The sequence below is a fragment of the Eleutherodactylus coqui genome, chromosome 5 (genome assembly GCF_035609145.1).
Source record: "Eleutherodactylus coqui strain aEleCoq1 chromosome 5, aEleCoq1.hap1, whole genome shotgun sequence".
Classification (NCBI taxonomy): domain Eukaryota; kingdom Metazoa; phylum Chordata; class Amphibia; order Anura; family Eleutherodactylidae; genus Eleutherodactylus; species Eleutherodactylus coqui.
Genome location: NC_089841.1, coordinates 203,873,274 through 203,900,256, shown reverse-complemented (window position 1 = coordinate 203,900,256; position 26,983 = coordinate 203,873,274). Strand labels below are relative to the sequence as shown.

Sequence of the window (26,983 nt, the reverse complement as noted above, 5' to 3'; positions counted from 1 at the left end):
GTTGGCACTGTTAAAACAATTTTCCTTTGCAACAATGTTACCGAAGCTGAGCTTTGTAGGAGATAGTGAAAAGTAACAGAGACGACTCCACAAATTGATAGGCTGTATTCACAAAAAATTTTTTCAAGCACCCTTTCTACTAAAGCCCCTTTTATACGGATGACTATCAGGCAATGGTCGCTCCTGTTTTTTTTTGTTTTTTTTTTATTACACAGGAGTAATCGTCACTCAGCCAATGGAGGCGGACTGGGCTGGGGATCATTCCAGCTGACCAACATCCATTTACAGTAAACAGGCCACCATTCATAGATCGATGCAGCGGCAGACGGAAGATGATTTTTAGGTCAGCATGAAAGATCCAATTAGCGATTTACCGCTAGTCGTTCTTTCACAGCATGCGTGCACACAGCGCAATGATTGAGCAAAACGCTTGATCTAAAAAGTGATTTGCACAATACTTATGCCACATAAAAGGGTCCTAACTTTATTGTTGATTTCAGCTGGTTTTGATGGAGTTAGGAGTTTATTTCAGTTAGTTTCATGTATTTGTTGGTTTTGGTGGGCAGAATAACATATTTTGCTTGTTTGATATGAAAGAAGCTTTAAAGTAGCCATACCCTTAAAATATCCTATATCTCATTTGGCCAACAAACAGCTATTTCTTCTGAATTCCCCCTCAAACTCGCATGTTTGGTTGGACCACAAACAAAGGATTAAGCATGTTGAACTTCAACATGTATGACCCATCTTCCCCCCACCTCTGCTATCAGGGGGAGGGTCAAGATATACATTTGATAGTTAGCTGATCCTGCTAAAATGGTCTAATGTATGTGGCAACGTTTGCTCTTTTCTAATGTCACATTGCTAACTGCTCTAATTTCACAGACTCCCAATAACTTACATTCATGATATCATAATAGCTGGGTTTGTGAGGTTCAATAAAGAGATGTCTATACAAGTGATACCACTCTGCATTAAAATCAAAAGGGAGTTATGGCAACCTATGGGTGGGGTATTTATTTCCACAACTGCTGTGTAATTTAACAGAGAGGACGCCATGGAGGCAAAGCTATTTCTCAATTAAAGCATTTATACATGCATTAAAATACAAGTTTTAGTTGATGATATAAAAGTTTGACTTCTGGCAAATTATAAATGGATGGAGAAATCCAGGAGATTATTATATAACCCAACTATGAAAAACTACATAAAATGTAAAAAGATCAATACATATGGAGCAAGTCAATCGTAGCCACTCAAAATTAGTAAAGCTTTTCTGAAGCAACATAAAGAGGGTTGTGTCAACTTTAAATGGGTTGCCCAGTTGTGAAGTCTTGATGGCATATCCTCAGGAAAGGGCATCAATAGTAGACTGATATGGGTCTGTCACCCAGGATGCCCGATGATCAGCTCTTCAACAGGAAGCAGATAGCTTCATTCTTACTGCAGTGGCCAGGCTTGGTATTGCAGGCAAAGTTCCCATTAATTTCAGTGCGAACTTAGCTTCGTTCTTACTGCAGTGGCCAGGCTTGGTATTGCAGGCAAAGTTCCAATTCATTTCAGTGGGAAATTAGCCTGCAACTGTAGTAAGACCAGAGCTGTCTGCTTCCTGCAGAAATCAGTTCACTACATGAGTACAAAGACCCAGTGAATACATTATTGGTGATTTTCTTTTTTGCACAGGTAATACGCAGTGCTAAAAGCTCATTGACTTACATTGGACCACTCATACCTGCATATTATGCGTTCGGAAAACAAAATGCAGCATGTCCTATTTTGGTAAGTATTACACACCATTATAGTCTGATGCATAAAATACACAGTTATTACGCATGCTACATGTGTATTGTGTAATACATAGGCTTAATACGCTTGTCTGAATGAGCCCTAACACTTATCCCCTGTCCATAGGATATAAGGTAAGTATCTGATGAGTGGGGTTCAACCACTGGGACCCCTATAGATCACGAGAATGGTGGTCCTATGAGCCCCTGTCTAAAGTATGGATTGAGCATGTGTGCTGCTGCTCTATTCATTTTAGTAGGACTGCCAAATATTGGCGAGTACTTGTAATCTTTAATTGCCGTTCCATTCCTTCAGTGTTACAAATACCCTCATTGTCATCAGTTGGGGGTCCAAGCAGTCAGACCCCACCGATCAAATCAGATCAGACACTTATCTCCAATCCTATAAATAGAGTATCAATCGCTGAGCTCCGTCCTTGGCTGTGACCTTCCTTAAAACAGGCGGGACTGCAGCCTGTATACAAACACCGGTAGTGAGGAGCGAGCGGCAGCGCGGGAAATGCATGGAGCGGGAGAAGTGAGTATATGACTATTTCTTGCTTTATGTCAGGGGAAGCTAAATTTTATAGTTAAAAAAAATCTTAGAAAGTGCCTTTTAGGGTGCGTTCCGCACCAAAATCCGCGGCATTTAAGCATCAAAAACTGGATCTGACAATAGCCCTTCAACTACAGAACTTACTTAACAGTAGCAAGTACAGATACTTAAAGTGCTGCTCACGTCCAGCAACTGGAACCACTGCTGAGCGCACCTCTGCATCACCTGACCAAAATCACGTGACATAACTACTGTATTAAGTGGACTGAAATAGAAGAAAAAAAAACACTCCCCCCCCCCTCTCCTTTTACTGACAGCTAGCATACACTCCCATAGTAGTCTTTGTGAGCTGCCAGCGAGTTTCCATCAGAAGATAGGGCAAGACCTATCTTTTTCGGTTGCCTATAATATCGGCTGCCGATTTCAGCCGCGAATGTCCTATAGTTTTTGATCCGATTTTGTTGCGCGGCTAAGAAGAGTTCGTCTAAATGAGGTTTTAAATGACTGCGATCTGAGCTACCTGAGATTGCGGCTGCCTGTTCGCTATGTGAAACAGCTGACAACTATTACCAACAGACTCAAAGACACCAGACTGTACAACACGGCTAGGTGCATCAATTAATTACCTCCTTCTCATAGTTTTGTAGCAACTCCCATAAAGATAGACCCCGTAACACACAATGGAGTCATACGCCATCCACTTAAGAGTTCATATCTTTATTATTATGTTTGGCTGGGGTGCATGTGGTGCCTTTACTTGCATGTGACAAGCATATTTCTGATACTGGTATCTAATACTGCGAGCTTCCATGCATGTAGTGGGGTTTATTCATGCGGGCAAGCAATGTGTCTGTGGGGCTCGCATGGATCTGTCTGTGGTCATGCATATTCTGGAATCGCTATAATGTAGTCATTTATACTTTGTGTACTTTATAACAACATATTTTGGGTTACTTTATTGATACACAGTGATGTCCTTTTTATGTATGTGTCAAACACATTTATGTACACATATATACTAATTGCTTCTACGATGCAATCGTAGAGACTTCGCAGTTATCAGAGTTTGAGGGCGCATTATTAGAATGTGAAAAGCTTGATGGTTGTATTGACGAATTACCTGCCACCTGGGCCATTCTGCCCAGACTGTTAGGAGGTGTTGGGACCAGTGAATGAGTGAGAACATCTACACAAGGTGACCGGGCTCAGGCCCTCGATAGACCGCACGCATGAGCAGCTCCAACTGTTTCGTTATCCGCCATCCAGAGACAGGGGGCACCATCGTTACAGGAGCTTGGCTAAAGGGCATTTGGTCAAACAGCGCCCATTACATGTACAGCCTTTGATACCTACTGTCGCCTCTGTTTGCAGTGGTGTTGTGAATGACAAAACTAGACTGCTACGGAGTGGAACTGAGTTGTGTTCAGCTACGAATCCAGGTTTAGTTTTGGCACAGACAATGGCCGTATTCGTGTCTGGAGACCTAGGGGTGAGCACCTCAATCTTGCCTTTGCTGTGGAGTGGCACACTGCCCTTTTTGCTGGTGTGCTGATCTGGGGGAGGCCATCGTGGTACGAGACCAAATGACAGCACAGCGATATGTTCAGGAAATCCTACAGCCACATGTGGTGCCTGTCATGGCGGCTTCCAAGAGGCTTTTTGCAACAGGATAATGCTTGGCCGCACACAGAAAGGGTGTCACAGGAATGCCTCCACAACATTGCTACAATTCCATGACCTGCCAATAGAACATGTATGGGACCATCTAGGACACCAACTTCAACAGCCTACAAGTTTGGATGATCTAGAGGCTCAATTACAGCAAATGTGGGCTGATACCATAAAGAACCTGTGTGCCCACATGCCCACCTGTATCACATCTTTCATCCAAGCTAGAGGTTGTACAACAGGGTACTAGAGCCTCCATGCCTGCCCATATCACATCTTGTATCCAAGCTAGAGGCGGTACAACAGGGTACTAGAGCCTCCATGCCTGCCCGTATCACATCTTGTATCCAAGCCAGAGGCGGTACAACAGGGTATTAGAGCCTCCATGCCCGCCTGTATCACATCTTGTATCCAAGCTAGAGGCAGTACAACAGGGTACTAGAGCCTTCTTTCAAGGGTTCAGTTTTACGTAACAAATTCTCCTTTTGCTCTGATATTGTAATCACTTATATCAACGTTACAATCACACAGAGAAAGTTTTATATGATTCTGACAACTCCTTCTAGGTGCTTGAATTTTTTTTTGACAATGAGTGTATGTTGTACGTAGCAGTAATTAAACGAATAATCTAGATGTCAAATAGCAATATTGTAACACACCACCCCTATAACGATGCAAACATCAACAGACATAGGTGGTTCAATTAACCCTGCATGACAAAAAAAATGTATATGGGATAAAAAAAAAAAAAGATGTCACTATATAATATGAACATACCCATCTAGTGAACTGAACTCCAGCAAACACCACAATGTACGTTTCGTATTACTTCCTCAGGGTGATGTCAGGTATGGAGTGGCCTCAGCTCCCAGAACCCCCCTCTAAACACACCTTGTGCGAAAAACAATTACTTCATAGGACATCAAGGGGTTAAAGGGAACCTGTTTCAATGCAGTCCTTTCTGCATGCATCATGTTATAGAACAGGAGGAGCTGAACAGATTGATATACAGTTTTATGGAAAAAGCTTCAGTACAATGCCGGCTTCACACGGGCAAGAGAATTACACGAGATTTGCACAAATCTCGCACGAATATGAATAGTGTCATACACACGAGCGGTAAATCGCAGCATGTCCTATCTTGGAGCATGCTCTCGCGTTGCGCATCTCCCATTGTACTCAATGCGGGCAGCGGCAGCACCGCACCAGGTACACACAGTGCAATGCAAGGTTTTCCATTGAAACGGCTGTCAGTTGATCAGCTGGGGTCCGCCGCTCTGTTTCTGCTCTGAACCCTGTGTGTTTTGCCAATGACAGAGCCGGAACAGCTGATCAATTGGGGTGCCAAGCAGTGGACCTCAGTCGATCAACTACTGATTACCTATCCTAAGGTTAACATCAATCAAAGTTGCATGGAAAACCTCAACACTTTCCTTACCAGTTTTTTGGGTGACAGTTATCTCCCCCAACAACAGGCACTCTCGTATCTCCTGGCAAAACCATTGATTGGGAAGATTGAAATCGAACATGCTCAGTGGCAGTTTCCCCACTTATGCCAGTCAAGAGGCCACCATAAGCATCGGACTGTCAGCAGTTTCTTCAACATTGACAATTATCTAGTGTGTACCGTCAGCTTAACGCTGTTGCAACCATGCTTTATAAGAACTAATCATTTTTATCTCTAGTCTTCAAAACAGAAGACTGCGGCACAAATTCAGAACTTGTATCCAATCTATGGTGGATTTTTCTAAAGCAATCAGGTTAGTGATGACTTTCACCTTTAATTAGGTGTTGCAAACCAAGACAAATCACTCTTGGCAAAACAGCTACAGCTTCTGCCTTATCATAAAAAGAATGGCAAATTGCAACATGGCAAAAACAGCCGGAGCATGCTCATGCGGCCCATTCATACAGGTAGATAAATTGTTCGCTCACGATCAGTATTTAAACCGAATGATTAGCGAACGAGCCAATGATGATTTTCATGCTTGCGTAAAATGACCAATAAGCGAACAAATTATCGTCCGATCAATGGCCGTGTTTACACTGAATGATTATTGTTCAAATTCGAACGATTCAGCGATTTTTTTTTTTAACAATCGTTCTGCACTGTTGTGGTCTAAAAGTTGTAAAAACTCTATTTCAATTAGGCAATTTAGGTTAGACTCCTTTTGGATTGAGATACTGACATACAGGAAAGAACACTTTAGAAGTTTTTTTTTTTATTTCCTGCAATTTCAAAGATCATTTAAAAAAAGTCCAAAGTACTTTTTCTTGAATCATACAAAATACGGTGATGATGTATTCTGGTACACAATTAAATAAATAAATAAGTGCCCTTATTTTAATGCAATCACAGTGGGGTGACGACCCTGCTGCTTCATTGAATACTACGAAAACTTGAAATGGTGTTACACCCTGTACAATATGGATGATGACAGTGTTTGTGACAAGCTGTTAAGGCACACTTGTTACAACTATGTATTCCTTTATTCATAACACTAATAATTCCGCATGTAAAAACCCATCATCAACACCACCTGACAAAACAGCAACAAAATATCCACTGTAAATACATACAGACTGGTCAAACAAGAATGGATACAATTCTTTAGACTCCCAGTAACAGAAGTTAAGACATAAGCAGCGAATCTCTAGGCACATTAGCTAGCCGTCTCCTAAAATCCGGATGGCTTTCATACTTAACACAGTTTTGCAGATATAAGATCTAACGCAAAAGCTGCACCACCAGATCAACACATATATGCTTTTTAATATACAACATCTTACATATACCAGGCCATAACAACACGTAATCCAAAGACTCAATCCCATGACAGTGTGATACTATAAAACTTATAACCACTAATACAGGAAGGCTGGTGGTACCTGAGGATACTCAGATGTGTGCTTCAGTGTTTTTTTTCCCACGGCCATTGTCCAATTCCATTTATCTGGTAAGGGCCCATGCATACACCATTGCCATGTGCATGGACTATGTGAGGGCAAATAAACCACTGTGCACTCCATTGTATGGCACATCCATAAGGCCTGCATTAAAAGGGGTTCTGTCATTTAAAAAAAAAAAAAAAAAAAAAATCAATATTTGCCTATCCAACCCTGTCAGTCTTCCTACCGCATCTTGTACTCTCCTATCTTCTCCAGTCCCCCGGGTCACCGTACCACAAGCTGGACGGATCCTCTTGCTCTTGTTTTGGAGCATACATTCTCTGCATTCTTCTTCCTACAGGTCAGCATAGGTTATGTCACCAGTGACTTAATGTTCACTGCCTAGGAAGGAATGCCGATCTATCTCGCCCCGAGTGTTCATGTACTATTGCAGAGAGACAGAGTGCATGCGCAGTCTCGGCAATAGCTCAACACTCCCTGCTAGGCTGTGAACGCTACATCCCTAGTGGGGTAACCTACACTGACCTGCAGAGAATGGACGCTTCGTCACCGGATGAAGAAGAATCACTCCGGCTGGAGGGGAGGTCACCTGGGGGACTGCAGGAGCAAGGAGAAAATCGGTGGAGAGAAGATGCAGTAAGAAGACTGACGGGGGAGGAATAGGTAAGTATATAGTTTTTGTTTTCTAATAGCAAACTACGAGGCGAGTCTGTGCCAGCACATCTGCAGGTAGGTCACTACATAAGTGCTCCCGTAGTACACTTGAGCAAAAGTGACCTTTAAAGATAAAGGTTAGATCAGATTTGGAGGAAAACTGAACAGTGTAGAGGCCAGTTGTTCCATTCAAGGAGCCTATATGATTTTTTTTTACTGACCAGTGATCAGAACAACCCAACCAGGCATCAATGGAAAATTTGTACACACATTGGTTCCCGGACAGCTATGAAAAATATACTAGTGTTTGATTTTTTTGAAGATACGAGCAAAACATGTGATCTAGACACGAACAATTCAATGAAATGCAGTAACCATCGCAACTTTTAATATCATAGATTTAATTTATGTATCTTACTCAAACCTGCCTTAGGGTATGTTTACACAGAAACATGCCACCTCCGCATCACCTGACCAGCGGCTCTGCGCTCAGGACAGGTATGTTCAGGGGTACCAGGTGAAGGAAGCACTGACAGACAAAGACTTTGGAGGTGAGCACTGTATCCTCTGAAATCAACTGCGGATACGCAGATGATTTCCAGTCAAAATCCGCACCAATGGCATGGTTTTTTATTTCATTTTAGATGTGGGAATGCTGTGGAATTTCTGCAGTATTTCCGCCACGTGTAAACATACCCTTAAAGGGGAATTCTCACTACTTAGTATTGCTTCACAACCATTTTTTCATTCCTGGTTGCTACTAACCAGGACATGTGACTGCTGCAGCCAATCACTTCCCACAGGTCATTGCTATAGCTAGTGATTGGCTGCATCAGTCACGTGCCCTAGTCAGCAGCAACCAGGCAGGACTTAAGAGTGGTTGCAAAAGTATTTTAAAGTAGTGCGAAAACCCCTTCAAGTAAAGTAGAAACCAGAAGCCATAATATTAGTAATACAAAAGCACAACTATGAGGCTAATGTCATTTATAATACTTGCATGAAAACTTCCAACTGTTGAGAGCCTACCAAGCAAGAATTAATGAAAGATGATAAATAAGTGAAACAAAAGTACAGTAAATGCGAGAAAAAAAAAACAGACCTCGCCATTCTTTTTAAAGATTCCTAACCAGCTGCTTGTTATGCCATCTGTTGTTACCTAAAAGGTTTACTATTGAAAGTCCTTGCAGCGAAGCAGAACTGCTCTCACTGTCAGAGACAATCAGGTCAGGTCAACGCTCCCCCAGCATGAAACTGCTGTCTGTCATGGCCCTCCCTGTCTCCATATTTCTTACATGCCCACCAGTTCCAAACACAACATTGGACCTGTCATGCAGCCTATTTTTCACTGGATACTTAAATGGTTCATTCAGAAATCTCAACAGACAGCACTGCAAACAAGGAGCTCACTGTCAACTCCGCTTAGCAACCTAACACATGCAGAATAATTATACCACCTTTAGAGCACTCTCTTTTCCTCATGTATTGCTACCATTGATTAACCACATACAAACAAACATATCAGTATACCGGGACAGCAGTCTATTTATACAGGACATTAAAAAAAAAATATTAAAAAGCTGCCGTGCGTTACAAGAGCATGCGAATCAACATAAAGAATTCAAATAGATGAACTAAATACAACTAAAATAGAGGCACAAATTATGTCCTCTTTTCTCTAGGCTATTGCATAATGTTAACTCCACTTTTTCTTGTCTTGACTTGGTAAGGCTGACATCACTTCATGGCTCTGAACACTTCTCATTATGCTTCCAACTCTCCTTTCATTGGCTTTCCACTTGAGGCCGCATGGGGCAAAACACAAAGGAATCCCCCAGCTTCACACAGGCTCCCCAGCATCATACTGCACTGATTTATACCCAATCCTGTTCCTTCGCTGCATCTGTGCAGAGAAACACACAGCACTGGGGGCCACTTTCATGATTTTTGATGCGATCAGGATTAGCTGGATTAGGGTTTGATTCATAAGGACCCCCTGCGGCCGTGAGGAAGTTTCATCACAAGGTCAGTGTGGTGTGAAGTATATTCTGTCAACACCACCACTACTGGCAAAAAAAAAGAAGAAGAAGAGAAGAACCTGACATGAGTATAACAAAGAAATGTGACGTCTCGGCCTTACAATGTGGGTCCTGTTTAGAAAATAAAAAAAGTTACGTTTATGTGAAAAGGTAAATCTTAATTTCTAAAGAATGCTGCGGTTAAGGCGTCTGGAGGGGCCGGGGGAACCAGTATACTAAACTGCACACAAAAACCACATAGGGACTTTTCTTGGCTCTGGTTCCAAATTCAGCCAGACGGCTACAAAACTGTGGCACTGACGAGTTACTATTACATTTACTCTGTCACATTTGACTGGCTACATCTTGCTCCACAAACATCTCAAAAGCAATTGCTACAAGAAAGGCTTCATACACACGTAAGCCATACATGTATCATTAGAAACCACAGTAATTCAGCTGATGTTTGAAATATGGTACACAGTTTTACTGGGCATTTTATAGTGGGGAAGGAGGGGGGGGGGGGTAAAAACTTCCCCTGTTGCTTACCGCTCTGCTCCTCAATCGCAGCCTTATCTGCTATATTTCTGCTTTTCTATTCTGCAGTTGCATTCACCAACAAGAGAAAAGGGTGTAGGCAAAGGAGGCTTTGACCTGCAGCGGTAACACAATACTTTCGCACAACCCTGTCGACCCCTGACATAAATTTTACACCGCAGCTGGCATTTACACATTTAACATTACCATATGTATAGCCTACTCTGTGCTAATTATGCTAATCACCTGTCTAACTCTCTGCTGCGAAAAATGGTTGTATTTAGCAGTCCACTGCCTACCAATGCAGCTTACTGTGTGGCTGAAATGTACATTCAGACAGCCTTGAATGGCAAGATTTTTCCACGTTGCTGGCTTCATTCAGGCCACAGAAAAATGTATTCAAGTCAACTGGTTTCGGTCCGCAACAAGAGTTACGATAGAAAAGTGAGTGTGTTCGTGCCCTAACACTCAAAGTCTGCTTGCAAGCAAAATGATAAATCAATTGGTGTGGGAAACAAAGAGAGAGGCATTTCTTCACAAGTCCTGTGAAACTGTTGCACATATTTTATGTGTTAGTGTGTACTACATATGCACATGGGGCATGCAGCATTTACACACCTTGGACCAAAATATTTAGAAGTACTGTTTGTAGCCGATTGACGCCGCTTCCCGTTCTGCCTTTAAAAAATCGGCCTAAAATTTCACTTGGTCATAAATGGTTGGTGATTCGATGCCACGGTCAATGAAACATATAAAATGAGGTAAAAGAACCATAAAACGTTTAAGATCGTAGACACAGAGTGACTGGAGCCAAGAACTGACACAGCTCTCTTCCTGAAGCGCATCCGACATGTCCCTTTAGAAAATAAACTACAAAACATGGTTAAGGAACTGTAAACTTAGATCCAGATTGCTACTCCTTTCCCAAAATCCAACTGGGTGCTTGTTTTAGGTGACTTTCCAGAATAGGCTGAGATTTGTGTACATGAAGAACAACACTGTTTTGACCATCATATGACTTGTAGATGGAATTTTTCTCCTCTGCAGGCTCCATCTCTAATCCTCAGTTTTCCCTGAGCTGGTGGTGAAGACTAAAGCCCCATTTACACTGGACAATTATAGCTCAAAATTCGATCAAACGATGTCTTTTAAGCGATAATCGTTGCGTGTAAATGCTACCATCGTTAGCTTTTCGGACAAAGATTTTATGTTGAGTTTAAAATCCATCGTTCAGCTGGGCAGCTGATAGCAGGGACCGCACACTGTTATTCTCTATGGGAGTGCTGATAACATTGTTTTGAGCTGCAGTCCCGCAGCAGAACAAAGGGGATGTATGCAGATAACAGACCACCTGCTGTTATCTGCATACAGCGAAGGGAGGCTCCTTTACATTCAAATGAAACTAATAATCTACTAATGGGCATTAGTGCCCATTAGCAGCTTATGCAAAATGATCGCTCAAACTCTCATTCTCCCTATGTTTTGAATTAATTTTGAGCGATCATCTTTGCGTGTAAATGGGGCTTAACTGCTATGATGTCTCGCATACACAGAGAAGAGGAGATCCTGCTCCACTATTTCTACCATATACAGAGAAGCAGCAGCAGGGCTGATATTATAAAGAAGTACTGAGCAGTGTAAATGTAATTCTTTTAGCTGTGAGACAGTAAACTCTATTAGCTGTAGCTGCATCTCTGTAGGTCTCTCTAATTCTCTCTCACTCAGTTCCCGCCCCCCACTCCTCTCCATAGGTTTCTATGAGTAGCATGTAATCTGATCTGTCAGTGACCTGTAATCCATCTTGTTTACCAAGACCAATTTTAGCAATTTTTCAAAGTGAGTAAACAGTTCAGGAGAGAGGAAGAAAAGGGCCTAATAAGTGGAGAAAAAAGCATTTTACACTAATATATATTTCAAAATTCCTTACATTCTCTAGTATAGAAACATAGAAATAGATCAAATTCCAAAGAGTGGAACAGCACACTTGAATTTATGCATAAAGTATATGATTCACATTTAAACTATAACTGTCATTACCTTTTTTTTAATTTACACTGAAGGTGATTAAAAGCATTTTTTGCAATATGTTTCATCAACCTATTCTGTATATTAGGGAGCAATACTAACAACCTGATGCACTCAGACATTGTCACAGTGCATCAGGTCCAGTGGGCAGCAGGCGCGATATCAAGAGGAGAAGCTGTCTGCAGCACAAGAGGACTTCTTCTCTTCACAGCGCCTGGGGAAACTATACAACACAGAATCCAGGAGGATTACACAGCTAAGATATGGGGAAAATATATGTAAAAACCATAAAATAAAAAGAAGGCGTTAATAAACTATAGTATGTGAGCTGCTGTGCCAGCACCACAGATGACAGTGCAGGCACAGTGAAGAAGGGAGCTTCAAATACAGCTAGCTGAAAATGGATTTCCATGGAAAAGCTTCTTTTAGATACATAATGGATGCTTAAAATGACATTCTGTATATATATAAAAAAAAAATCAATGAAGTATTTAAGCTTCAGTGGAATCATTCAATAAGATGAAACCTTTTGGGCCAGTGGCCCTTTATCAAGTAACATGTATAAAAGATCACTTCCATGGTGTCTGCAAACCCTATCCTCTACACACTTTGCTCCCACATGCATAGTAAAATAGTATATAAGGCCAAAAAAAAGACATGGCTATCCAGTTCAGCCTATTACCCCCCAATGTTGATCCAGTGGTAGACAAAAAGAACCCAATAAGGGAGAAGCCAATTTTCTCCATTTATGCTTGACTTCAGTGGGAAACAACCAACACAAGATTGTGACTGCATTTCCAACACACGATACTACAGGTGTTCTGGGGTACATTTTTTTAGTTTTCAGTTTCTTGGAAGTCCAAAAAACAAGAAAGAAATACAAGTTTCATACAAAAGTCAATGAAATTGTTGCTTTTCCCATCTGTACTCATAGTTCTTACATGGACCCAGCCTTTACATAAAACTTCTCAAAACATCTTTCACAGTACCTTCCTCACCCCAAGACTTTAAGTGTGAAGGAAAGTAATACTATGAACAAAGCCGTCTGTTAACTCCTAAGATACCTCCATGCACTCTGGAAATGAGTCGGTGATGACAAGCAGTACTGACATAGCACAAATCAGCACTGGGTACTTTATCCAACTTGCTGTCCAGATAAAGTGGCTCACCTCCCTTTTCACACTTAACACTGCAGTGTTCTTTACAAGCCCAAGTCTTGACTTGGCCCTATATCCCATAACTTCCTTTCCATCTGTTCTCCCATGTTTTTCCAGGTCTTGTATCTGTTTATAATAAATGTAAGGTGTTACATAGCCCTTTTATGGTTATTTTTCCACTTTCTCCCTTGTTACAATATTGATACACTGATCTATGTTTATTGCAACAAAAAAGCAACAACAAACAGATAAGAATAGAGGACGCTCTTCAAGAGCTTCTAAGATTGCATCAGGCAGTCACAATGTGTGTGGCACGGATATCCCACAGTCCACATGTACTCAGTACCCGCAATACTAAATAGCAATTACTAAAATACAACATACGCACATATACATTTCCACACATCCTTCCAGTTACAAAGCATTATCGTGCCAAACCAAGCATTGATATCCCAGCAGCATTTTCTAACACAGTATCTCAGAGTTTCAGATGCTAGTTCCTGCCTGTCCAAGATATTAATTCATCTGTACTCTCATACTAGCTCATAAGAAAAACCCATCTGTGCAGCCAAAACACAAATAACACTACAACTACTGTGCTGTGAGCACAGGCATTTTTCCCTCCTCTCCCCCTCCTTCAAGAAAAAAAAAATGGACCACCCTGCTCTTATGGCAGAGAGCACTGTTTACATTGCAATCCTTGACTGTGTAATACTTCTGGCATTTTGGTCAGGATTCCTGAGCTGGGGGCCAGAAGCCCTTAAGCAATGATTTCAGAAATAAAAAAAAAAAAGGAAGAAAGAAAGAAAACTTGTTTTAATATCCATGTTTTCCTATTGATTTCTACTCACACGGCTGAAGATAAAACCTGTAGAAGGATGCCGTTTTATAGAACATATGTATATGTAATAACGGCATACAGTAAAGTATCAATGAAGGAGCCTATTCAGAAGAGGCTGACACAAAAGTAAAGAGCTGATGAGTATGCATTCTGGGAAAGGGAATGGGAGCATAAAAAGTCAACCTGCTTAGCCTTTGGATTGAAGGAAATGATTCCAGGAAATATCACATTGCTTACATTTGTTCTCCAATTTCACTACAAGAAATTGCTGCATCCAAGTCATTATTAGCACGGTCATTAATGTGCCTCAAAAATAAATCAGAGCCTTGTTACAAACTTATTTTAATGGTGCAATGGTAATCTGGGGAAAGCCCTACACTTTCTAAGCAAAATGAATGGCAAAGTCCAATATTCTTTCATTGAAATGCTAGACTTAAAAAAAAAAAAAAAAAACTTTTTTGAAGTCATCAACTTTTAGAAGATTTTCTTTTTAGTCCTCATTAACAGACAAGATTTTTGTGGCATCATTAGGTGCTAATCAATGGTCTTAATCAATTTTATAAATCCAATCAAACATCTGTGACTTCATAGACCTGGATGAGAATTAGGTAGAAAATAAAGTTACCAATGCGCTTGTAATAATCACCCAAAATTAAAAGAAAAGAGAGCGCACTTCATTGGGCACACAATTAAAATAAGCAGAAAGGGGGTTTTGAGGATGTATTCACCTATGGATGTCGAGCAGTTGAACACAACTCCCATAAAAAAAACTTTTTGTAATTCACAAATTGCTATACTGTAGCTGGCCCCTTGTCTCAATCTCCTGGTTAGATCTCCAGGAGAGGTGTAGGAGTTGGAATCTGCAGGACATGCAAGTATTAAAGAAAACCAGGGACTCTCACTGGTGGTGCCCAAAGAGTCCAAGATCAGCAAGGATGCTTGCTCAGTCTCTGGTTTATTTAGGTAGGTTCACATGGGATGGGAAAAGTTTTCAGCTGGAAATCCACTGTGCCACCATATCAATAGTGTGTTTATGTTGCAGAATTCATAGTGTAATTGCTGCCGCTTTGCAACAGTTTTGACTCTATGCATGACAAAGGGTAAAAATCTGGAGCATAAATTGACATGCTTTGGACTTAAAATCTGCAATGCAGGCCACATGTACTCCATGGTGAATATTTCCCCAATGTAATTATGCAGATATTTGAATGTCATTTTGGATTATTGCTGCTCACTACTGCTGCTATATAAAAATATTCCAACTTCTTGTGTAGTCTTTCTCCTCAGCACAGTTCTCTGGCAAAAAGGGCTAATGTGGAAGAGGACTAGCAAGGGAGTGACAGCTTGACCCTAATGTGATTTCTGCTGTATTTATTAGCCATATGTCCTGCTTGAAGGGTTTCTCCCTCTTAACAAACACCACCACCAATGTAAGACTCATTGTAGCGATCAGCTGTTCAATGAAAGCCTGATGTCCAGTTATAAACTCTTGATGACCTATCTGAAAGGTAGATCATGAAAAGTACACCGGCAGGGGTCCAACGTATAAGACTCCTACTAATTCGAAAGCAGACAGCTCCATTTCTACTGCAGTGGCCAGGTTTGGTATTACAGTGCAAATTTCCACTGACGTGAATGGAAACTTTGCCTGTAATACCAAGCCTGGCCATTACAGTGAGGATGCAGGCGCTGAACCACCACAAGCTACAATTGATAGCCTATCCTGATAATAGGTCATCAATTGTTTACATCTGGACAACCAGTCCAGCTCCCCCCCCTCCCCCCCTTCCTCCTCAACAGCCAAATGACTGGCTATGGACTGCCCTATACCTCTACATCTATATTGTCAGTTCCCTTTGTATTTTACAACAATTTGTAGTAAACTGTTCCCATTGTTTTTCAAGGTATCAATTTTGCACCAAACGTGACCAAAGTGATCAGTGTTTAGGATTAGCAACCTTTTTTTTCCTGCAGCACTGCTTCTATGGCTGCCCATTGTGGCCACTGATTTCAGTGGATGGGAATTATCTGAATCCATCCTTTTTCATCAGGTCAGGCTGCTGTTTTTTTGTTTTTTTTTAAAGGCAAAGGGGACAGATTTCCTTCCTTCTAGAAGGTGTGAATGCATCCCAAAGCAGCCTACAAGTCCTAGTGTGGCCAATAAAGAGATCTCAATAGATTACAGCTAATGTTCCAATTAGCTCTAGATTACATCCTTTCAGAATGTACATTTCAGAGGTCAATGAAAGGTCAGGAAGAAGATGTAAACAACTCATTGTGAAAGTTTCATCCATCAGGCATGAATAAAGATATAGGCTGCACCACATCATGCCACAAATCTATCAGTCAACTCAGACATCTGAGATATGAAAATATTGAGCGGTGGTCCGCAGTGACCAGCAAACCCTTTTTCTTCTGTCCTAATAGCACTGAACATGAGGGCACTACTACTGGGATTTCAGAAGTACCAAATGGTTTGAGGGGGGCTTGCTAAATGTAACCTTTCAGCCTCCTCAGACGTTCAGCAGAGTAAAGAGGGGGTTGGATTATCCCCCAACTCCAATGGAAGTACTAGTTTCTAAAGGGTATTTTTTACAGGTGAATAATCGCCCACATTGTCGCTGGAAACAGCGAATTGGGGTGATAATCCCGTGTACGCTTGGATGCTCATAAAGAAACCGAGCAAATAATAAATAAATAAATAAAAAAATTTGCTCACTTGTCGGAGGTGCTTGGTTTTTAAAAACTAAGCGACTATCAGCCTGTGCAAATAGAAGCTTCTCAATGTTTGACCAACTCCCCTTTACCGTGAATGGAGGCAGGTGGTCCGGAACGATCCTGGCCCACCCGCCTCCATTCACTTGTACGATTATCGCTCCTGTGTAAGCACATTGCTGAACAAGTGATTTTCATGCGCATAAAAATCACATGCATGTTCAATAGGAAAAATTAAAAATCTCATCACCCCCACATGGGAAGAGTCAGGATTAGGGATGAGCAAGCGTACTCGGCTACGCCCCTTTTTCGCCCGAGTACCGCGATTTTCGAGTACTTCCGTACTCGGGCGAAAAGATTCGGGGGGGCGCCGTGGGTGAGTGGGGGGGAGAGGGAGAGAGAGAGGGCTCCCCCCTGTTCCCCGCCACGCCCTCCCCCGCCCCCCCGGATCTTTTCACCCGAGTACTGAAGTACTCGAAAATCGCGGTGCTCGATCGAGTAATTACTCGAAACGAGTACGTTCGCTCATCTCTAGTCAGGATGCCCTTATACATATTAGATTGTTGACAGATCCAAATAAAGTTGTCAGGATCCAACAAGGCCCTTTCATATCTACACTGGAGGTTCCATTTGGAGTCTCTAGCACAGATATGGCACAAAATCCTGGATGAAATAGTACAGCATGCCGTGCTATTTTATTTCAGCCAGGAAAATTTCAGTTTGCATCCCGACTGCTGCAGTTTGGGTCAGTTAAGCACTGAATCCAGTATTTTCGTGGTTCAGCTCCTATAATGGAGCTGAATAATGGAAGTATCACCAGAGCCTTTACACAGGTGTGAATGAAGCCTTAATGTGTATAGCACCAAAAAACAAATATATGATCTAAGAGCAGTCTAAAATTCATTATGTAATAAATCTAGGCCCGTTCTAGTTCTGTAATTTTGTATTCTTTAAACGGTAGCAAAAACCAAATTTTGACTTGTTCACCAGCAAATACGCTCCGTAGCCGCGCGAGTATTTGCGCATGCACTCGTCTGTTTAAGCTCTTAAGCACGTAAAAAATATGTGCATAATACGCAGCCCACATACGCCCGTGTGAGTGAGGCCTACATGTTTGTTTGTGTTCACAAGTTTCATCTATTAGCACTAACAGAAATTGTGCAACGCACTGTGTTACAGGCAATTAGTTTGCCTCCCTTTATGTGGAATCTGCACCTGGGGATAACTAAAACAAGACGTTTTACCAAAGGCACATTTTGTTGTGAAATTACTTAATTACTTTAAAGCAGCTCCATTGATTCATTTATAGAAAAATCTAACTATTAGGCCTGACTTCTAAAAGGCTAAAATGTTGATCCTATATGAAGATACATACTGTAACATATTTAGCAGCTTTATAAGTATATCTGATTGTGTTCATGCTGTAACGCGGTACAGTTTTCAGTTAGCTAGTCAACACAAAGTGACTAGCAGTATTGATCATCTTGTTGGGATCCAAACATTGGTTACCTCACTAATAAGACCCTATGTGTATGTACAGTATGCTCTTAACTAGAAGGTTTGTCCCAATACCACCAAAGTGTTTGTGCATGCCCTCATCACTCTACTCTGAAGGTTACGAAACTGGCGAATCTTTCCTCCATGCCACCCAGCTTCTATCTTACTATTCCATTGCCTCTTCTCTTTGACAATACCTCAACTGGACACCAGTCACACATAGAATATATTTCTTATTTCCCAGCTTAACAAATAAAACAACCCCATTCCTGGTTACATATACATTAGCACTAAACTCAAGATGCCAACCCAAATGGGACCTCCACTCTGTAGTTGACCTTCCACTCTCATCACCTCCTCACTCTTGCCTCCACGACTTCTCAGCCTTTCCTCTCCTCTGGTATTTGTAATTATAAGCCATCTAAGACCCTCCAGTTCTTAAGGCCTCAAAACACAATCTGAATATCCACCTCTTCAGACAAGTATGTCATCTATCATACTCTCCTCTTCAATTTTACCAACACAATCTTCTACAACCATCACCTCTGGTCTCCATCTCCTATACATCTACACAGTAAGCCCTCACCTTTAAAATGGCTTTACTTGACTTGCTGTACTCTGTAGGTTCTTACCCCTGTCTGTAACCCATTATACAGTGCCACAAAAGAGGATAGTGCTAAAGAAAAGAATTATAATCCTAAATTAGGCCAAATAACAGATTAAGTTACATCATCAATTAAGTAATTTTGTCCTACTGATGACAAAGATCTAACAACTTTGTCTTCTTGGTAAGCAGACATAAAGTTTAGGTTATAAGTGCCAACCTAGTATTTGCTAGTGACTTCAATAATGTGCTGCTGACTATCTCCTGTTTCTTCCTTCTAGACAATCTTCTAACGTTTCCAGAAAAAAAAATCTTTAAAAATAGTTTTTCCCACCCAGGTTGTAAGCTACGGTATAAAGCTAGGATATGCTATAATTACTGAGCTGTGGTGGTCTGACCTCTGGGACCTCCACTGATCACTAGAACCAAGAGGGCCATCTGCTCTTGAAGCACAGCAGACCTTTGAGATCTTTTCTTTGCAGGATGACACTTCCTGGCACTATGTAGGAAATGCAACTCAGCTCCTTCACTGGTCAGGAGTGGCGCTGTGCAATGAAAAATGTAAGGTCGCGTCATTCAAAGGATCAACGAAAAACCCAAAGCTTGAACCCCCACCAATCAGTAATATACCATCACTTTCTGTCTTGGGAAAGCCTCTTGAAAGGTTACGTTTTCATCTATGGTTTTCAAATCCTAGAAGCTCCATCTGCAAATGTACGCATTTGTGCGATAGGCATTGCGTTTTTGTAACACAAGAACGTATTTCACTGTATTTTTGTGCGCGCATGCCTTGCGTACGTGTGCATGCAAAAACAAACATGCAAGCATGCGCTCATTGATTTTGATTGGCAATTAGGTTTAATATGTGCAACTGTTGTGCACAATACGCGAGAAAATAGAATACGCTGTGTTGTTTTTGTGCAACTGAAACACGCACGCAAAATGAATGGGTTCTATTCACAGCATACTGTACGCGCAAATTCTGCATGTGTAATACGAAGCGCGAATGCGTTCGTGTGAATAAGCCCTAAAACGCCTTAGTTCGCCATTCATAGTAGAACTCATTTGTCAACTCTGCTCTCTTTGAAATTTCAAATACCATTTCCTTGCCAAATATATGGATATGAACCTCTTTAGATGTTGCTAATACCATTTTAGCACACAGTCTACTCTAGAAAGTATATTGCCCAATATTCTGCGTTTCAAAGACTAATCGCACAGCTGTGACACCACTAGGTTAAACCTGGCAGTAAAATATCCACATAGTATTGGCACGCCTCCACTTCTATATACAGTATAGCACATTCAGCTTTTGTTTGACCAATGAATTAAAAACCTTATATGGAAGAAAACCAAGGATAAGAGAAATACCCGACAAGTGAAACATGTACACCATCACCTGGCTATTATGGTTGAGAAAAACATCATAGAAAAGGGCAACTTCTCAAGAACTGCTACATGAAATGTCCATTATATTCCCTCCCATTCTTTGCCAAACAAATACATCAGTGAAGGTGGCATTCATGCAAGACTATTTGAGGAATTGCATACTACACCATGCATAGCCATTCTGATTGGAAAGGGGCTGTAGTCACACGTTTAGGCTCTAACAGTCATGTTTAAAGCCTAAGTTCCTAAAGTGGCAGATAAGGCCAACCAGTTTAGTAACCTGTAAAGAAATGCTACATATTCTTCCAATTCCAACAAACAACAACTATACATAGGGATGACCGAATCTCAGACGTTTAGCAGCCGCATTAACTGAAAGAGCTTTAGAGCTTAAAGATATTGTCCAAGATAAAAAGAAAAACAGAAAACAGCGAATGATGTTATAAAAGAAAGGAAAAAAATCGGTACTCACCTTTTAAATGTCCCCCCTCCCGAATCCAGTGCAGTGAGTCTGGTCCCTGGCAATCCGGTCCTGGAAGCGCCTGCGTGCCAAATTTTGTTCATATGACCACTTAGCCAATGACTGGCCTCAACAGTCATCTGTGTATGAACAGCATGTGACCGCTGCAGGAGAGTCCGGGACTGGACCGGCAGGGATCAGACCTGCAGCGTTGGGCCAGGGGGACATTTAAAAGGCGAGTACTTTATTTTATACCATTATCTGCTGTCTGGCTTTATTATTTTTTTAACCTTGGGCAACAATTTTAACTTTTAGGAGGATATTCTCATGTCCTTGGTTTGCTGCACAGCTCAAAAAATACTTCTGGATCACTCCAATTGGTTCTGCTGAGATGTAAACCACCAGAAATCAAAGAGGACACTGATTGTATTTATGGTTTGCAAAGTCTAAGTGGATTATATAAACTATTGTCAAACCATTAGATTGACAAGTTATATGTAATATTTACCATCTGCCAAGATAACTAATGAATATTAGATTGTAGAGGTCCCCCCGGGACCCTCATGATCACTATAGTTTGTCTCAAAAAGAGAATGCAGCCAATAGCAGTGGCATTAAGGTAATCACTCCGCTGTTTTTTGGAGTGAGTGGATAGCCAACGCCTCTACTCCGGTCAAGAGCCGCTCACGTGATCGGCACCAGTGACGTTTGTCACAGGTGGCCAATCCTCCAACCACAACCGGCTGAGTGATACGCTCAATGCCACTGCTGTTGGCTACATTCTCTTTGTGAGACAGACTATAGGATTGTAAGTTTTTCCATAACAGAAACATCACACATATAAAATCACATTAAACTGAAAGGAATACTAGATTTTCTTCAAGGTAAACATGTTGTAGATACAATATAAAACCAAAATACTAACCATCAGCGCATACAAACAACATATAACACTGATATTGGCAGCAATCCAAGCACATAATATATACACATTCCTTAAGCAAACACTACCGTATATTCAAATCCCGTGCTCATCAATGTAAAAAGAAGAGCAATAGTTATTGAAACATGAAACAGCATACATTCTACATGTGAATTTCCCATTGATATGGTGACACCATGTATTTGAAGGATTACTCTCTTATTTTACCTAGAGACATATGTTGCACAACTCCACCCTCTTGGAAGTTAAAACTTGAAAGCTTTCCAACATAGGACCACACACAAGACTCCACAGGTTGCATTGTGCATGATTTCTTGCTAGAGGCCTTACCAGCAACAACAACTAGTTAATTTCTTATTGAAGACTAACTTTGAAATGAAAGGCAACACAAGTTAAAACAGATACTAACTAGAAAGTTCATGAAAGCTTAAAAAAAATGTACAAGACCAACAACCAAAGACCCAGTGACATGGTAGTTGTACCCATAATACACAATGCATCTGCGCCATAGGTACTCCCGCAATACAATATAGCACATAAAACAGGTTCTCTTACCTTCGACCCAAAGCTCCTCCACATTAGTCTCTAGATTCGCTGCTCGTAATCCTACAGCAAAAGCACCAAATATCAAGAGGCCCACAACCAAAAATTTTCCGCAGTTTTTTTGTATGTAGCAACCAAGTTTAAATAACAGTCTTTGAAACATTGCTCTGAGCCACAGAGGCGCTTTCCTGCCCGTAGCTTTCCCCTAAAAAAAAAATAAATCAGAAGATGCAATTAAGAAACATATAGGACTCTTTTCAAGGTGACATTTGTCAAGTTAATCAAACATGAACTATATACAAATTCTGGCACGTGTTTCCTAGTTGATTAAAAACTTTAGGTGTTCGGCACCTGCACAGTATCACAGTACAGCTGCCAACCTCACTAGAAGAATGGAAGGCCATCAGCCACCGACCAGATGTGCCGGGCTTCCCCACTACTTGAGAAGGTATTTAGTAACTGTAAACATGCAATCAGATGCAACTATGTTGCTAGTAAAGCCAGTTACAAATTGGTTCTTCTGCTCTGTACCACACTTTCATACCATGTTGGCATAAGTCACTTTGATTGACATAGTCCTCAGCTGACCACCTGAATAGGAAGGGGCTTGCAGGTTGGTTGCTGTACTCTCACCTATAGGCAAGCGTATTGTAACAAGTCCCTAATACGGATCCGTATTACAGATGGCATTACCATCTGTTTTTGCCTCTGTATATTTTACTTTCCACTGGACCAATACTGATCCGTATATGCCCAATAGAAAATAATAGCAATACAGAGGCCAAAAAAGAAAAAAATAGGTCATACTGTGTTAAAAAAAACAAAAAACGGCCGTGATAAGATACATAGATTTACATGAGCTCCGTATTACAGTCTGCAACTAATACCGAGCTAAATAACCCTTGCCTGGAAGCGGCCTTACTATTTGTGCATCATCTTCCCAGAGCTGACACGTCTGACCACACACCTAGAAGCTGGCACTCTTATTCCACCCCCCGCATTTTGCCAGTCAAGGCCCATCTAAACAGAGCAATTATTGAACCAATGTAATTGGCGATGCCTTTTGAGATTTCATACATTGGGCAGTGATGTGAAACAGCTGGCATCAATACGGTACCTGGATATAGCTAAACAGAAGTATTGTGCTGGTGACAATAAGCACTCAGGGGGAGGTCCACCACCCATTCTACTATCACTGGCGGCGACTACTGATCTGTGCCTTTGGAAGTGAATGGATGTGACATAAGGTGTCTCTCCTGCGCATCTTGTCTCGCACTACTAGCACTCCACACGTGCTTAGGATGCACATGGACGTAGTAATGTCCAGAGAGCTGTGAATGAGCAGATCAGCCCTGTGTGCTCACAACAACACCAGTGAACGGAAGAGGGCAGCCACATGGTCTCCACTTATTAAGAGGAGAAGGGGGGACTGTTCCCTGTGGCAGACACACTGGGAAATAAACAGGATGCCTGCAGGCGGCTGTACACAACCTGTGTGCGGCGGGGAGGGGGATGCAGCAGCTCCATCTACACTGGATGTACTAACACCCTGCTGCACGGACGGCATTTCTCGCCTGACCTTGCACTATCGCCTAGTATTATTAACCCCTGCGGTACTTCACCTCTGAGATCTGCTGGAGGGCGAGCGTCGCATCACAGTAGCTCGGCCGCTGCAGATAGTCCGGGTCGGGCGGCCCTGTAGTCCTGAGATGCGGCTCCCGGGTGCGCCCCCTCCTCCTCGCTACCCTCGGCCGGGCAGCTGGCTCCCCGCTGCCCCGTGGCTCAGTAGCATAGGCAGCCAGGGCCATGTTGTGGCCGGGTTGTGGCCGTAGCTTGCGCGGCGACTCCGAAGGTTTAGCTGGGTCGTGATGGGGGAGGAAAGGCGTCTTGTTCCTTGGCTGGCACAGCGCTCGTCTTCATGCTTCTCCAGGCGAGCTGGTGGAGGGCGGCGAGTCACACTTTGCGCCTTCCATCCCCACATTTCGCGATCCGGAGGTCTGAGCCGCTTCCCACATTCAGAGAGTGTTTGTTGGTGTGTTGGAAGGTGGAGCGGGGGGAGCGCTGAGGCTCCGGTACTCGGTCACAGCGCACTAGTCCGCGGACATCCAGCAGCTAATCCCGCATTGCGCTGCGTGCACCGCCTGCCACAACGTCCGGATCCCCCAGCGCGCAGCCTGGATCTCTGGGCACGATAGCGGGGGCAGCAGCAGCAGCCTTCCTTCCTCACTAGTCAGCCCTCCTGCTGCAGCGGGCAGCCACCCTGGCACAATGCACCCAGCACTGAAGCAACCCGATCCGTGACTGCGGCCCTGGGAGACTTCTCAGCTGCCTGTGCGCTCCGCTCTTTCTCCCTTGCTCTTTCCTTGCTTCAATAGATGAGATGTAGAAGAAGGGGGGAGGGAGAGAAAAACTCGCTCTCTCCATTTGGAGAAAGAGAAAAGGAGGGGAGAAGCCAGAGAGAGCCGCCCCCGGGGCTGTCAGATGGCCGGGGATCCGCTGCTGCCATTGGGTAAAGTGGAGCAAAAAAAATACTCAACAAACTATGACTATTATTAGCTGCTTAGCAACAGCTCACCAAAGTAGAGGGACCACCCAGGCAGCCAGGGCTGTGTGTATGTGTGTGAGTGTATCTCCAGCTTCAGGGGGAGTCTTAAAGAGAAACGAGCCCTCCTCGCATGCAAGAAGATACTACAAGCTTCCCTTCTTATCCTCCAGCTCTGCACTGCTCTCTGCTTTCCTGCTTAAGTCTCTACACTCCCGGCTTCTCGCTTCGGCTCCAGTTTCTACTTTTTATGCTTTTCTTCTTCTCCGGCCTCTACACTTTAGTTTTATCTTTTCCTGTCTCTATTTTTTTCTGTTTTGCTTGTTTTCTTCATCTCCGATTTATGAACTTCTCTGCTTTCCTCTCCTGCGTTTCTGTCCTTTCTTTCTATCTTATAGTTTTTACTTTTCTTTGCTCTCCTTCTTCAGCCTTTACACTGTTATTTTCCATCTTTTCCAGTTTCTCTGCTTTCCTTCTTCTGCGGTCTCTTCTGTTTTCTCTGCCTCCCTTCTGGTTTTCTGTTTTCCAGCTTCTCCAGTTTCTTTGGTTTTGCTCTCTTCTCTAATCTCGACACTTTTCTATAAGGTTCCTCTTCTCCAGTATCTTTCTCTTGCTTTCTTTCATCTCCAACTTTGGAATACTCTGCTGTTGCCTTCTTCATGAGTCTATGTTTCTCTGCTCTCTTACTTCTCCAGTTGGTGCACCTATATCTACTTTCCTCTCCTTTTCTCCTGTACAGTATTTTTCCTTGAATTTGGTTTTTCTCTACCTCTCTCTTCCATTCCATGCGTTTAGCCTTTCCCTTTTTCCATCCTCTGTTTGCATTTTCTTCTGTGTTCCTTCTGTCTGTTTGTCCCCTAACTGCTCTAGTCACCACACTTTTCTCTGTTGTCCCTCTTATTCCCAAATCTTCTCAATTTAATCTGATTTTTCTCTTCTCCAGTCTCTGCACTTGCCCCAATACTATGTTCCCTCTTATTCTCTTGTCTCCAGACTTTTAAGTTTTACCTTTGTCTAAAATATCATCACTTTTCTTTGCTTTCTCTCTTCTTCTCTAGCCTCTACAGTAGTCTCTGCTTTCCCTATTTTTGTAGTCTGTACAGTAGTTTCTGCTTCCCCTCTTTCTCCAGTTTCTTAACTTTTCTCCTTTTTTCCTCTTCTCTAGTCACTAGCCTTCTCCCTGCTTTCCTTCTTTGAGTATCTAAGCTTTTTTCCCCTTTTCCATCCCTGCACATATCTTTTATTTCCCTCTTTTTCTGTCTTTGCACCTCTGTCTACTTTTTCATCTTCTTCTTGTCTTTACAGTTTCACCTCTTTCCCCCTTTGTCTTCAGTCCCAGCATTTTCCCCTGCTTTCCCTCTACTCAAACTCTGAGCAGACTCATAGGTCATAGTTATAAAAAAAACAGGCCTCACCAAATAAACACTGTTGTGTGGAAGTTGCTTTACTTGTTCTGTGCCCATCTACTGGGAACTCTTCAGAGATCCTTTAAAGAGGCGCCTTGGCCCCAAGCTGAAACAAATACTGGGAGGTCCAGCTTGAATTCCCAGGCTTGCACAAATAATGACAGAGTGCTTGTGGGAGAAGTACTAGGAAGTGCCAGATTTTTTCTTTCTTTTCTTCTAACATTCCATTTGCAGGAAAATAAAAAGGCAGCAAACTAGCCTACAATGATAGCTATCATCACATCAGCTTCATATCCTTTTGTCTGAGCAAATATGTAGGAAATGTAACCTCTTATTACCCCCACATAATTCATGGCTGTGGCTTTCATCCCACAGCATGGTATGGGTTAACGACCCACCACACGCTATGCTCTAGAATTCCAAGGGAACACATGATAGAGATTTGTGGCAAGGACGTATGCTACAGTAACCATATCCCCCTGTAATATATAATGTATGCATTTCAGTGCTGATTCATTAGGCATGTGTAAATGATGTTTAACTGTTGCACACCCAAAAATTCTGATGTTTATTTTTTTGCACAGTCTGTATGGAAATAGTAATCTGTTACCATAACAGACATTTCTAAACTTTACATGAAAGAGGAAAAAGATGTTTTTCTCTGTGGGCCATCATCTATAATTTTTGATAACCTACATATGGATGTAAGTATGCATCAGAAATTACCCTCAAGTTCA

At 42.1% G+C, this 26,983-nt stretch overlaps 1 protein-coding gene across 2 annotated transcripts in view; it reads right to left on the bottom strand.

Annotated features, from left to right (window-relative positions):
* Positions 1-26,983, bottom strand: part of PTCH1 (patched 1) — an 82,981-nt gene that overhangs the window by 43,966 nt on the left and 12,032 nt on the right. Inside the window, exons 1-2 of one of the 2 annotated variants that reach the window (XM_066604080.1) lie at positions 23,921-24,699; positions 22,311-22,503 (exon numbers count right to left, since the gene is read on the bottom strand). In XM_066604080.1, the coding sequence (XP_066460177.1) occupies positions 22,311-22,503; positions 23,921-24,106 (379 nt within the window). In that variant the 5' untranslated portion in view covers positions 24,107-24,699. Of the gene's footprint in view, positions 1-22,310; positions 22,504-23,920; positions 24,700-26,983 lie in introns of those variants that run through there. The other variant, XM_066604081.1, reaches the window with a different exon arrangement.